The sequence below is a fragment of the Peromyscus maniculatus genome, chromosome 10, assembly GCF_049852395.1.
Source record: "Peromyscus maniculatus bairdii isolate BWxNUB_F1_BW_parent chromosome 10, HU_Pman_BW_mat_3.1, whole genome shotgun sequence".
In the NCBI taxonomy this organism is placed as follows: Eukaryota; Metazoa; Chordata; class Mammalia; order Rodentia; family Cricetidae; genus Peromyscus; species Peromyscus maniculatus.
Genome location: NC_134861.1, coordinates 86,987,048 through 87,001,794, shown reverse-complemented (window position 1 = coordinate 87,001,794; position 14,747 = coordinate 86,987,048). Strand labels below are relative to the sequence as shown.

Here is a 14,747-nt window from a genome sequence, read left to right as displayed (position 1 = left end):
AGTAGCTTCGGTCTTTTTCAAGGATGTATAATTGTCAGAGTTCATGGTGTGTCAACTACACATTGGGACATTTGAAAAGGTGTTGTTTGTTTTCTTACAGAACATACAGTCGAGTCTCCTGGAAAAACTCTATCGAAACCGATCCAACTTGGAGACCATTTTTAGGATCATAGACAGTGATCATTCAGGTGAGCAACGCGATTCCCTGTTACTGCAGCTGCTGAGTCATCCCCAGCAGTGTGGAGAAACTACTCTTTACATCAGATGGCCTTGGGGGCATTTATTATCTAGTTGAGATGGACTCTTCCCGTGTTTTCTAGCCTGGCTGTAAACTACCAGGCTCAAGCCACCTTCTTGCCTCACCCTCTTTAGTCGTCCAGGACTGCAGCAGCAGCAGGTGATCTTGGAATCTTTGTTTAAAAAAATAAAATCAACTGAAGGCCAGAGAGGTGGCTCAGTGGGTAAGAGAAGCACTCGCCACACAGCCTGACAATCCCCAGGCCCCACAGTGGAAGGAGGAGAGAACTGACTCCTAAAAGTTGCCCTCTGACCGACACATGCAGGCTGAGGCACACATGGACGTGAGCGTGCAGAAGCATGTGTATGTGTGTGTGAACAGAGACACGACAATGAGAAAAGTCGAGTGGACGTGAGCCTAGGATGGAGTGTAGTGGTTAGAGCCCTTGCCAGCTTTCGAGAGGCCCTGACCTGGGTTCAACTTCCAGAACTGCAGAAAATCAATCGGAAAATAAACTCTGACTGCCCAGGCATGGATCCAAGGGCTCTTGTTACGTTGTGACCTGTTTAGCTTTTGAGGTGAGGTCTCAGCACACTATCCAGGCTGGTGTCTAAGTTCTGGGCTCCAGCAAACCTCATACCTCCATATCCCAAGGAGCGGGGACAAGTGTGCCCAGCTTAAACACATTTGTAAGCAGTATAAATAAGCATATGTCTGGGGTGAGTTAGCATAAGACATCCTCTACGGGCATTTGGGCAGGATCATGTATTTTGAGGGGTTCATTTTGCGCATTGTATGGTGTTGAGCAGCATCCCCAACTTTTATCCACTGGGCGCCCACAGCACCCCATTCTCATGTTTGCTGTGACTGTGAAAAATGTCTCCAACACTACTGAATGGTCCTCTCTCTCAGGGAACGCAGTTGCTCCCAGATGAAAAGCACTCATGATCCGTGCCCTTCTGTGGTCCTCTTGGGAGTTCATACTTTACCCTCAGCCTCGGGGTCTGCATCTGCCTACTAGTCGGGGAACAGGTTTTCCCCTTAAGCACTAAAACTCTATGGGCTCACTGACTTCTCCCCTCTCGTAAGGATTCATCTCCCTGGACGAGTTCAGACAGACTTGGAAGCTTTTCAGCTCTCACATGAACATCGACATCACAGATGACAACATCTGTGACCTCGCCAGAAGCATCGACTTCAACAAGGATGGCCACATCGACATCAATGAGTTCCTGGAGGCCTTCCGCCTCGTGGAGCAGTCCTGCTCCGAGGGCCACGCCCCTGCTTGCCTACAGTCCACAGACGCTGAGGAGAGCGGTCGAAGCAGTCCAGGTCCGCGCTGAGGACAGCCTGGTCCTTATCACCCACGGTGCCTATCAGCAATGGCAAGCTTATGACTCCACATGGACTTGGGGGCTTTAGGCTGAGAATTTGCCACCAGCAGGCACTGGAATCAAGAATCACATGTCCATTTGCTGGTGGGTGTGCTAGGCGTGGTGTGTGTGTGTGTGTGTGTGTGTGTGTGTGTGCAGATAAATGTCCCGGCCTCATCTCAGAATCTTTACAAAGTAGAAACTTTGGGGAGGTATGTTTAAATTCTGAAATCTACCCTAGTTATCACTGATAATTGAACACCCTTATTGTTTTCATTTCATATCTTTTATTTATTGTTTTAAAATGTCAAGTTGGTGAAAGCCTTTTTTAATTGTATATAATCCTATGACTCAAGCATACTTTTTTTTCATTATGTACTTTTTCTTCATATGGTTATAGAGTTTCTCTGATTTTATGTTCTCATTTTTAAATAAATTACATTTAGTAGTACATACTTTCCCATGCTGCTGTATAATCTTCACAGCTATCATTAATGGTTATATAATTTTCTTTCAAATTAATGTCCTATAATTCCTTTGGTTCCCATCTAGTAAACAGCTTGCTTAGTTTTTTTTTTTAAATACCACCATGGCTAATTTTTTTTATAAAAATATTTTTGAATGATATGTTTTCTTAGGATACAAAACTCAGGAATGGGATTGCTTTGGCAAAGATACTGTATTAGTGCAGGTTCTTTAGGGAAAGAGAACCAATTGGCTATAGATATGATTTACTCTAAAGATTTGGCAAGAGGCTGGTGAGATAACCCAGTAAAGTAAATGCCATGCAAACACCAGGCCCTGAGTTTGAATCCCCAGCTAGCTTAGCCAGGCCAGCCAGCCTAGCCAATTAGGGATCTCTGGGCTGTGAGAGAGCTTGTCTCGAAAAAGATGGAGGGCCATAGATAAATACACCATACAAAACCTCTGGCACAGACACACACACTTGAGCTAGGGCTGCCTTTAAACTCACTCTATGGCTGAAGATGGCCTTGAACCCCCAATCCTCTGGTCTCAACCTCCCATGTGCTGAAATACTCTAATCAACTACCCAGACACCCCATGGCCCATTCAAGTCCACACTAAGAATCAGCCATCAGAGCTGTGAATGTTTTCTGGTTTGGTACATATTCCAGACTGCTTTCGAGACCATGCATGTGAATTTTACCACAGACTCACAGCTTCGGGTGAGGTCATTTCAATTTTTTGCTAGAGGTGAATGAATCGTGTTCCCTTTGTATTTTACTGTACGTGTCATTGATTAATGCCCGACTGTCTCTTCTCCCTCATTTTATTCTATCTGTGAATGAAGGAGAATGTCAGAGAACGTGCTGAGTGTGTGACCTAATAAACAAGCATACGTGGGCTTCCTACCCAAGCAGCTTTCTAGTTCCAGTCGTACAGGGAGGAATTACCCTCCTCCGCACTCTTGAATGCTACACAGCCATTAAGAGGAATGGCCTGCTATTGGCCATGGTTATGCTCGGCGATGGGATTAAGGGGGGTGGGACTTTCACTTTCATGTAAACGACACATAGTAAAGACTGAGGGGAAATGTTGGAAACAAATATAATTACCACAGACATGCAGACACCATGACAAAGGACCGGGGGTCTTCAGCAACTAAACTACAGAGAGGAATATAAAGAAAGGAAGGAGAAAACCACAGATTTCAAAATGTTTATGAGCTGGCATGGTGGTGTAGTATACCTTTACTTCCAGCACTGCAGAGACAGAGGCGGGCGGAGCTCCCCGAGTTCGAGGTCAGCCTGGTCTACACAGTGAGACCCTGTCTCAAATTGTTACAGGACATAGCAATCACATACAGAACTTAATCTGATCCCCCAAAGAATGGCTGTTCCCCCCTTAGGTAACCAGAAATGTGTGAATAGTAGAGTATTTGATGATGTGAAGGCATTATTCATTTTTCAGACATGGTGAAGGTTTGGAGGTCATTTTTTAAGTCACTATATATACACACTGAAATACGTGCTGGAATTTGTCTCAAAACAGAGGCTGGTGGAGGGGGTGTGTGAGCAAAGCCAGGCTGACCCTGACTGGATCACCAGGGAAACGGCATTCGGGATCTTTGCATTTGATTTTTTTCTATAATAAGTGGGGAGGCCAGCTCCCACCTTTTCAAGGGTTCTTATGAGGAGGAGAGAGGGATAAGAAATATTAGATAGAAAGATAGCGAAGAGGAGAAAGAAACACAGGATAGCTTCTAGAGGACCTGGATCAAAACCCAGTGACCTTTCCTGTTTATTCCAAAGGACTTTTTATAATATGCCAAGGGGAGAGGCAAAAGACCTTCCCCTTGCAAGATCAAAGCTCACTGCACAGTCAAGTGTAGACCCTTCCAAACACCTGGTAACCACGCCCCTGGTCAAATCATCTCCTTATGCAGCCCTGCTGGGTAAAGCAAGTGCAGATTCTCGGGTCCTCAGTAAGTTCTCACTAGGAAACCTCTGTGGATCTCTACAAATAAGCACTTTTAAAAAATTACACTCCAGGCCCAGGCGTGGTGGTGCGAGTGTGCAAATCCCAAGGCTTGGGAGGAGGAAAGAGGAGGCTCATGAGCTTAAGGATAGACTGGACTCCATAATTAGTTTTGGAGCAAACTGCACTACACAGTGAGACTCTGTCTTAAAAAATAAAATAAAACATGAAAATCAAACATCAGTGTAGGGTGAGACAATAATACAGATTTGCTAAATCAAACAGGTATAAACTTCCTCAAGGCACAGCTGCAACCAGGTGAGGCTCACCCTGTCACTAAGCCTGTGAGTGGACAAGCATTGAACAAAGTCCTTTCTTGTTGTTATTCAGTTTGGTTGGGTTTCAGTCGAAGACTCTATTGATCTCATTAAGCGTCAGTTCCCTTGTCTATTAAAAGGGTATCATCCAGTATTTTCCAGGGAGGCCACCAGGCTTGTTAAAGTCAATTCATATGCAAACAAGGTCCAGGGAAGGATCCCTAAGCAGAACTGGCTAGGCCCCGTGAGTGACCTTAGCTTCTTTGCAAACATAAGCAAAACGACTTCCATTATAGTTTGCATCTGTCTGTGCTAAAGAAAAACAGAACTGTAGCTTAGCCAGTCGGAAACAGCCAATGAAGGTCACATGTTAACTAGACACGTTCTAGGGGATAGACCAAATAATGCAACTTGGTTGCCAAATTTTTATTTATGGGGGGGGGGGTCATGCCATGAGACACAGGTGGAGGTCAGAGGACAACGTGCAGTTCATTTCTTCTGCCCTGTGGGACCCTGGAATTGAACTCGGGTCCTCAGACTTGGCAGCAGATTCCCTTACCCATTGAGCTAATTAATTCACTGGTCATGCAACCCAAACATTTTCTACAGAAACCCATCCTTTATGCTTGGGGAATGGAGCCCCTGAACCCTCCTAGTTTGGAAGTGCTCAATTCATGAATCCTTGTTTTCTTCAAAAAAAAAAAAAGTCTTTAAAATTTTGTATCCTGCCTCAGTTTACCTTTTTAACAGGCAAATAAAATAAGCACAGTCAATAGAATCTGGAAGCCCAAGCAGAGTTGCCCGTGTGCCTGTGGCTGTCCGCACTCTAGTTATGGAGGACTTCAGTGTCGGGTGCTTCGTGAGACTCTGCAAATCCAAAGATGAGTGGAACAAGCCCTGGGGGTGGTGACGCACACCTGTCATCCCAGCTACCTGGGAGGAGGTGGCCGAGGCAAGAGGATCAGCTGAGTCCCTGAGCTGAAGGCCAGCCTTGACAATGAGACATGATCCAAAAACATGGGGCTGGAAGCAGGCGGTGATGGCGCACACCTTTAATCCCAGCACTCAGGAGACAGAGACAGGAGAATCTCTGTGAGTTCGAGGCCAGCCTGGTCTACAGAACGAGTTCCGGGACAGGCACCAAAACTGCACAGAGAAACCCTGTCTCGGAAAACCAACCAACCAAACAACCAAACAACCAAACCAAACAAACATGGGCCTGGAGAGACGGCTCAGCCATTAAGAGTTTGCGCTGCTCTTGCAGAGCTCCTGAGTTAGGTTCTCAGCACTCGTGTTGGACAGCTCCCAACTACCAGTTCTAGTTCCAGGAACCCGATACCCAGTTCTAGACTCCAATGGCACCTGCACTCATAGGGGCATACACACATGCATTCACGTGTTATGCTAGGCTGGGTAGCTCAGAATCTCTGTGAATGTGTCCTGGGTATGTTCAAGTGATGTCACAGCGTTGGGTTCTACCCATTAGACAATATTCTTTGGTGAGTGTAATTCTGAGGCAGTCACTAAGACCCGGCTTGGTTATGTGTGGGTAAACTCATTCTTTTTGTTTTCAGACCTGGACTTATAAGTGTAGACTAAGCTGATCCTGGATTCCTTCTCCTGCCTTTCCCTTCCAAGTGCTGGGATTCAGGCACAGGGTGTGTGCAAGCACATGTACATGAATGCGCGCGCACACACACGTTTAATTCATTCTACTACTAAGCATCTTTCGGTGGCTGGATGTGCTCTCTGGGTGTTCTGGAGGGACAGCTCTAGCCAGTTGTGTGTCTTTGTACCCATCCGGTCACAGCTGATCTGCCAGTCGCTGAATCAAGCGTCAGTTCCTTTCAGATATCTCCAGTGGAATTGTCCTGTGTGTTTCTGTGCGTCTGTGGCACGCATCCTTTCTGATTACACAAGGCTTTGGGTTTTGTAAAGCTCTTAGCTTCGGTTGTAATCGAGGTAGACCAGCCAGAACTCCTGAGTCACACTCCAGGCAAGGCCTTTTGGAATTTGCACACTTAAGTCATGCTGAGCTCTTGAACCTAGGGAGCCTTGGAACCAGAAGGGAGCCTGGCCATAACTGCTACACCCTGCCCAGGGCCCTGCAGCTTCAGCTTCCTGTCTGATCACCCTGTCTGCTCCAGAGTGCTCTAAAATAGAAACCCATGGAGCTGAACTATGCAAAAGCCTTATGCAGAGAATAGAATTTCTAGAGAGACAAATATTGATAGCAGAGTCCAGATTCACCAACTCTCTTCACCAGATGTACAAGCTGTGAGGAGCTATGGAGAGAAAGGTTTTTCATTTTATCCAAGAACCACTGTTCTTCAAGATGCACCCTCAAGTGCAAGACACCTACCTAGGGAGAAGTTTTTACCCAGATGGTAGCTCAAACGGTCCTTTCTCACCCGTGCGACCTTGAGTAAAACGCCTGGCCATTCCCTTGACTGCAGCCTGGACTCTGTGATAGTAGCCTCCGGCCCTGGGAGGCTTAGGCGAGTTAAGGAATGAACTAATTGAGTAAGCTATGCCGTGGTTGTGTTAGTCATGCTCAGAAGTCCCCTAGCCTGGAGTTTACTGAATGTTAACATGTCCATGACCCACCCGGGGGGGACTTGTTTCCAGGTCTGTTTGGGGGTCAGGGCTTCAGTTTGGGAAATGAAATGGTTCTCAAGATGAGAGAATGAGGTTGTTCAAAATATGTAATTGCATTTAATACAAAAAAATGTGAATGCATTCAATACAAAATGCGAATGCATTTAATGCCACTGAAATGTACACTTGAAAGTGGTAGACGCCGGGCGGTGGTGGCGCACGCCTTTAATCCCAGCACTCGGGAGGCAGAGCCAGGCGGATCTCTGTGAGTTCGAGGCCAGCCTGGGCTACCAAGTGAGTCCCAGGAAAAGGCGCAAAGCTACACAGAGAAACCCTGTCTCGAAATAAAATTAAAAAAAAAAAAAAAAGAAAAAGAAAGTGGTAGACTTTATGTTACATGTGTCATATGGGCCTAAAAACATTTTTAACACGTTCAGTAGCTTTTCTAGCCAACTCCTAGGTGACGCCGCTGGTGCTGGCTCTAAGGTCATATATTCTGAGAAGCAGGCCAGTAACGAACCTCCACCGCCAGAGTCAGAAAGAGCTTCAGAGTGAAGGTGATCTCTGTGGCCGGGCTCTGGAATCTCCATAGCAACACATGCCCCACATCTAGATCAAAAACCAATCCCACTCACCCGCATTTCATGCCTTGCTGCTGGGTGCCAGCGCTTTGCATCAAAGCAGGGCCGTTTCTCTGTTTAGGCAAATGGAATGCTATTTGGAGGGCTTTTGCACTCACCTGTTTCAGTCAATTTTATCTTAGGTTAATCTCCCTACCAGTGCTTCCCAGACCGATTTAGTGCTTCCCTGCTCTGTGGATGGCTAGGATTCCAGCTAACGATAGGCCCTCCTGGACCTCAGTCAGGAGCTTTGCTTCACTCATTGGATAGTGTTTCCCTTGGGGGTGGGTAGTTCCTATGTTAATCTCCTCTGTGTTTGCCTTATTATTATTATTATTATTATTATTATTATTATTATTATTATTTTTAAGACAGGGTCTCACTATATAGCCTTGGCTGTCCTGGAATTCTGTATGTATCAATACTGACCTCAAGCTGATAGAGATCTGCTTGCTTCTTCCTCCAGACTGCTGGGTTTGCCATCTTTAAGGACAGGGCATATTGGAAACTGTTGAGCTGCTGTGTTGGAACACTAGGCTCCTTTGTTTGGTGTCATTGCTACCTATCAGCAAGTGCAAGCAGCTGGGAGGCCTGTGGGAGCCCGTTCTCGGGTTCCTCGTGGCTTTACCCAGCAGGTCCGCATAGAGGATGATCAGGACCACGGGCCTGAGTGCAGGTGTCTGAGTTGGTCTGCACTTGGCTGTGCTGGGGGAGGAGGTCTTTTGCTCCACCCCCTTGGCGTCTCTATAAAAATCCTGGGGCAGAGACAGTCAGGGCCCGTTGGAATGGGTTCTAGGTCCTCTCGAGGTTATCCTATACTTTCTGTTTATCTCCACACTCTAAATCCTTCTATCTAATATTTCCTGCTGCTCGCACTCAAGAAAACTCTGGGCAACTGTGGGGTTGGTGGGTAAACGCCCCACAGAGGTTCCAGCCCTACTGTGTGTGAGCTGCACAGTCGGTCAATGCCAACCAAAACCAAACCAAAGGACTTACACGCTGCAGGAATCTTCCCGGACCAAGCACCCCACACCAATGAGGGCGGAAGTGAGATGTCACTGGTGGACCCAAGCAGGGCAGCGCCCGAAAGGCTTTGGTCCCGGGTCCACTTTGCACTCCCATTGTATAGTCTAAAACCATATGGTGGGATGGGCAAGCAAGAGGGATTTTACAGAAAGGTGCCTGGCAACCAGCAAGCTGTTAAGGACAACAGCCCATTATTTTAGCTGTTTCTCCAGGTCATTCTGTTCCGGGTAGCGAGTGAAGTCATTCTTGCACGGCACAAGCTGTGCTTTAAGTAAATCACTAAATAAGTCAATAAATGGGCATCTAATAATTGATGTTTTTACCTTATTCTCCTTCATTAATACCACATTTCAAAACGGGGGTGGGGGTGGGGGAGTGGGGGATTAGATGTCCCAAATGACAGCACACAGGACCTTTGCTGTTTTTGGAGTTTCCCGTCTGGAAAGAAGTTCATGCAAGTTTAGACTGTTTCCTCAGAGTCATCTATCTATAGGACTCTTGCAGTTATGTGTCCATTTCCTGAGTTTTGGGAACAAGTGCCAGGGCCACCCACAACTCTACCTAGGAGGAAGTATTAGAGCTGAGGAAAAAACCATTTCCATCACTGTCTGAGTAAGCAGGCTGTGTTTGGACGTGCACAGGGGACTGGCCAGCTGACTGCCTCCCCCTAAGTCAGGGTTTCAGAGAGCAGCCCTGCACGGGCCTTTGAGGTCAAAGGTTAGGGTTGATAGACAACAGCTGTGGAGGTAAGTGGCTGTTAGCACCTGGACAGGAGAGTGGGGGACCCAGGGCTCCAGGCTGCCTGTGGGGTTGATAAGTGTAAGAACACACCATGCGGAAGGGGAGTCATCGCAGGTGTTCAAGGGCGAGTATACATCATGAGGTCACAAGTTCAGCACAGGTTGAAAACTATGGCTTGCAGGATACATTAGGGTTAGGGAACAGAAACTTATTCCTGGAAGGTATGGAGACGTTATAATAATAACGTGGCTCCTGTTTTGGTTCCACAGAAGCTGTTAGCTTTGCCGTTCTGAGAAGCAATCATCCTGCCAGACAAAAGCACCTACCGCCGGCCCACCTTGTCACAGGAGGGTGCCCAAGCAGGGATTCTCAGAGGCTAAACCCTCCAAGAGGGAAGGGGATGGGGCACGGACCCCAGAGTGAAAATCCCTTAGAGCAGTGGTTCTCCATGTGAGAATTATTTGGGGTCATGAAGTAGGGATTCAGCTGATTATGGCAAAGCTAGACCTGGAGGAGTTAAGCACTCTTCCAGAGGATGAGGCCAAGGCTCAAGGAGTCTTAGTGATACTGGCTTTTGATTATTAGCCATTTCCTGCTACGAATTTCTCGTGTGCTATTGTAGCTTTTCCATCATTCACTGGACACAATTTCCCCTATACAATTAAAGTATTTGTATAACTTTCTCCAACTGTGCTACAACAGATACAGACCAAAATCCCTAATTTGGAGCCTTTCTGTAATTATCATCATTAGCAGCATCCGGCCAGGACCATCCCAGGACAGATGAGAAAGTATCTTATCTGAGATACCTCACAGATTCTCTAAGAACAGACTTACGTGTCCAGATGATCTGTTTGAGAAGGCCTGGCGGATGTGCTAATTAAGCTTAACTTTCTCCTTTCCAAAGTCTTATCTCTAGTTTTAGATCCACCCTTAACAATTAACTCAGAACTAAGCGTTCCAACTTACAGGTACATCTAGCTGTGATGGAAGTTGCCTAGCCAAGTTGCCTAGCAACAGAGCCTAGTTGCTAGAGATAGCTTGGAGAGATGGGGACCAAAGGGATAAGAGGCAGTTTTATTTTCAGAGCAAGGGCAGAGAAGAAAAAAGAGAATGGAAGAATTGATGGGTTAAAAACTGGAGGGGAATGAACTGAGATGGGGAAGAAATGGATTAGAGGAGATCTAGATTGGAGGACTAGAGAGAGAACTAGAAGGATGAGATGGAAGAGGAGGAAGAGCCAGGCGGGGAAGGACAAGATGAGGGAGAACAGGATGAGAGAGAAGGAGATGGGAGAGGAACTAAGATGGGAAAGAACTAGATAGATAAGAACTTAGATGGGGCAGAACTAGCTGAAGGAATTAAGATAGAACTTAGAGGGGACAGCAGAAAAATGTAGAGAGACATCAGGCAAGAAATGAGCTAGACATGAGAGCAGAATAGAAGCTGTGTAGACAGAGAACTGACCCACAAGAATAAAGTGTATGGACTAAAGAGTTTCATGTATGAAGATTCGTTTCATATCGTCTAAGATTAGAGTATCAGCTGGTTATAGATTCTTCCATGGACCCTGGGAGAGGGCTATCGAGGGGCTGGCCCAATAGTCCTCGTTACATGTTTTTAAAAATACGAACGCCCCAGTCCTGTCCAGGTCGATGAAACTGTAACGTCTGTGAGACACAAACATTATTTGTAAATTGAGTCTAGTGCGGTCCTTTTACAGCGCCGGCACACAGGCTTCTTGTCTTATTTCTATTTAAGCAGAACAGAAATTATGCTTGGTGACCAAGAGGCTATAGCTGTGTGGCCCTGGCTGTCCTGGAACTCACTCTGTAGACCAGGCTGGCCTCAAACTCAGAGATCTGCCTGCCTCTGCCTCCTGAGTGAGTGCTGGGATTACAGGTGTGCGCCACCATGCCTGGCTGAAGGATTTTTAACTATGAAAAAAAAAATTACAGGTTAACCTATACGCGAATGAGGAGTTTAGGACTAACTTTGGTAAGATGATAACTTGTTTACAGGAGTCACCTAACGGTGCACACGGGGCTGGGCAGGCGTCTGAATGGGCCCTGCCTGTAGATGGAGACAAGCCCTTGGCCCCTCCCTTAAGGGTTTAACCCACTGGGGCAAGTCAGGGCCCGGGCTAAGGGGCCACTTTTCAGGAGGCAGGGTCACCTTAAGATGTACTTCTTCTTCCCACAATTCCCGAGACCTAGCGCAGTCCCTGCAACCATCTTGGGGCTTGGCCGGATCTCCGCTTACTCAGGAAGGCCTGGTGTTCCTTTTCTTCAGATGCTGCCCGGAGCCTGGGTGCTTTTCGACTCCCCGGGTGCTGCGGGCTTCCTCACCCTTCTCTCAAGTTTCCACCCCCAGCGGCTGCTGCCCTGTGGCTGACCTCCACGTCAGCGCATGTCCATGGCTTTCTTCCCTTCTCTACTGCGTCCTCCTTCTGGTAGTCCGTGCTGAAAGTCACAGCTCGCCCGCTCTCAGGTTTCCCTTTTAAACTCTAACACACTGTCCTCCAGCCTCCGTTCCTGTCTGTTCTGAAATTCTCTTTATTTTTTTTTTTTTTAGTTTTTCGAGACAGGGTTTCTCTGTGTAGCTTTGCGCCTTTCCTGGAACTCACTTGGTAGCCCAGGCTGGCCTTGAACTCACAGGGATCCGCCTGCCTCTGCCTCCCGAGTGCTGGGATTAAAGGCGTGCGCCACCACCGCCCGGCTGAAATTCTCTTTATTAACGAGACTAAAGACTCCAGATTTAGCCTCTGATTTCCCCCTTGTCATATGACAGCAGCCCCCCCAGACCTCCTGGGGTTTCTCATAATGCTTCTCTCCTGCCTTTTAATCTCTAATGGGCAGGGAAACGGGCACCCCTAGACAGCTTCAGCTGCCAGCGAAGTGCTTGCCACACATGTGAAAACCCAGGCATGTCTTGTACCTTGGAGAACAAGGCAACTTATAACAGAAAGCGTTTTATTGCTTATGGTTTCAGAGGGTGAGTCCATGACCATCATGGCGGGGAGCATGGCAGTAGGCAGGCAGGCATGGTACGGAAGCGTTAGCTGAGAGCACACATCTGATCTACAAGGAGAGAGAGAGAGAGAGAGAGAGAGAGAGAGAGAGAGAGAGAGAGAGAGAGAGAGAGAGAGAGAGAGAGAGAGAGGAAAGAGAGGAAAGAGAGAGGAGAGAGGAGAGAGAGAGGGAGAATGAGGGGAGGGGAGAGGGGGAGGGAAGAGAAGGAGAAGAGGGAGGGGGAGGGGGAGAGGGAGAGGGAGAGAGAGACTGGGTCTGGTGTGGGCTTCTGAGACCTCAAAGCCCACCCCTCAGTGACACACCTCCTCCAACAAGGCCACACCTCCTCCTCCTTCCCAAACTGTTCCACTAATGTGGGACCAAGAATTCAAACACGTGAACCTCTGGGGCCCCTTCCCATTCAAACCACCACATGCCTGTAATTTCAGCCATATGTAGGGTAGAGGCAGGAGGATCTCTGGGGTTTGCTAAGTAGCCATGTAGCTGAATCAGTGATCCACATATTCGGTGAGGGACTCTGTCTCAGAAAGAAGGTGGAGAGCATCTAAGGAAGATACCCAGTGTTGACCTCTGGCCTCTGCACACACGTGCGCATTAGAAATGCTTATAAATTGAAGCCCGAGTTTAGAATTCTTGGTCACATCCACAGCCCTTTCCATTAGGGACAGCTTTTGCTTGACACGCTTTAGGAAAAAAAAAAAATGACATCTCCAAAGATGAAGTCGTATCCATGTGCCTTGCATTCTTTAAATCTGCACCTTGGAATGGACTTGAAGCCACATCCTAAGCTTCCCCCACCCCCAACTTAGGGAAAACAAAATAAAACAAAGCCAGTGTCGAATCACACAAAGCACGAGGGTGGGATGAAGCTGTCATATTCGTTTCTTTTCAAAATGTTTATTTATGTGTATGGGGTTTGCCTGTATGTATGTTTGTACACCATACATGCCAGAAGAGGGCATCAGATCCCCTGAGACTGGAGTGTGGATGCTGGAGATCAAACCTGGGTCCTTGGCAAGAGCAGTCAGTGCTCTTAACTGCTGAGCCATCTCTCCAGGCCCAGCATATTCATTCCTTAACATTGTAGTAACCAGTCTCCACAAGATTAGTGGATTAGCCGGGCGGTGGTGGCGCATGCCTTTAATCCCAGCACTTGGGAGGCAGAGCCAGGCGGATCTCTGTGAGTTCAAGGCCAGCCTGGGCTACAGAATGAGTTCCAGGAAAGGTGCAAAGCTACACAGAGAAACCCTGTCTCAAAAAAACAAAACAAAACAAAAAAAAAAGATTAGTGGGTTAAACACCACAGTGTGTCATCTTACAGGTAAACACAGGCCACATGGGGACTGCAGGTGTTTGATGGGGCTGGTTGCTTTTGGAGGCTCCGACGAGGGTCCCTTTCCTGTGTGCTTTTCTGACTTCCACGCCCCCCACCTTCCTTGGTACTTCCCTTCATCTTCACAGCCAGCGAAGGCTGGAGGGTTCCTCCCCCATCACCTTGCTCCACTTCTGACTTCTGTCTCTCTCTTCCACTTTGAAGGACCCTTATGATCCCATTGTGCCCACCTGGATAATCCTCAAGTCCTTAACGATGCCTACAAAGCCCCTTCTGCCTCGGGTGTGACAGGCGCAGGTCACAGGTTTAGGACCGGAACCTCTGCAGAGGCCGTTCTTCTGCCTCCCCAGAAGCTCAAAGACCCAGGATAAACCCGAGGCGCTTGCTTTGGGGCCTGCCATCCCGAAAGCACAACTCCTGACAGAGACTCTTCTGTCCTGCCCCTCAGCCTCAGGCGAGGTTCCTTCCTGATGGCATGTCACAGGGCTGTCCGCGCTCACTGTCACTCTTGCCACCCTCAGTGGGCAGTGAGACCTCAGAGGATTTCATCTGTTGTCTCACCAATATTTATGGAAGGTTTCACTTTCTTTGTTGTTCTTGGAGAACAGTGACCTCTTCTTTTCTTTTTTTTTTTTTTTTTGGTTTTCCGAGACAGGGTTTCTCTGTGTAGCTTTAAGCCTTTCCTGGAACTCACTCTGTCACCCAGGCTGGCCTCGAACTCACAGAGATCCACCTGGCTCTGCCTCCCGAGTGCTGGATTAAAGGCGTGGGCCACTGCCGCCGCCGCCACCACCACCGCCTGGCTTGCTCCCTGTCCTTTGTCTGCTGTGTTCTAACACACTTTCTCCCCTTTTCTCGGCCAATCCGCTTGTCTGCTGTTTGTTTTTACAGACAGCTCTCAGTGTGTAGCCCAAGCTGCCTTAGAACACACTGTGTACCCCATTGTGTGCACTGGACTCTGGTTTTGTTGTTTGTTTTGATAAGGTCTCATATACTCCAGACTGGCCCTTGCCTCACTAGGCAGTCAAGG

The 14,747-nt window shown here is 47.7% G+C and overlaps 1 protein-coding gene across 1 annotated transcript in view; it reads left to right on the top strand.

The window, feature by feature from the left end:
- Ppef2 (protein phosphatase with EF-hand domain 2) overlaps positions 1-2,062 on the top strand; it is a 31,947-nt gene extending 29,885 nt beyond the window's left edge. The window contains exons 15-16 of the mRNA XM_006993500.4: positions 101-188; positions 1,328-2,062. Coding sequence (XP_006993562.1) covers positions 101-188; positions 1,328-1,581 — 342 coding nt within the window. The 3' untranslated portion in view covers positions 1,582-2,062. The remainder of the gene's footprint in view (positions 1-100; positions 189-1,327) is intronic.
- Positions 2,063-14,747: the final 12,685 nt, after the last annotated feature.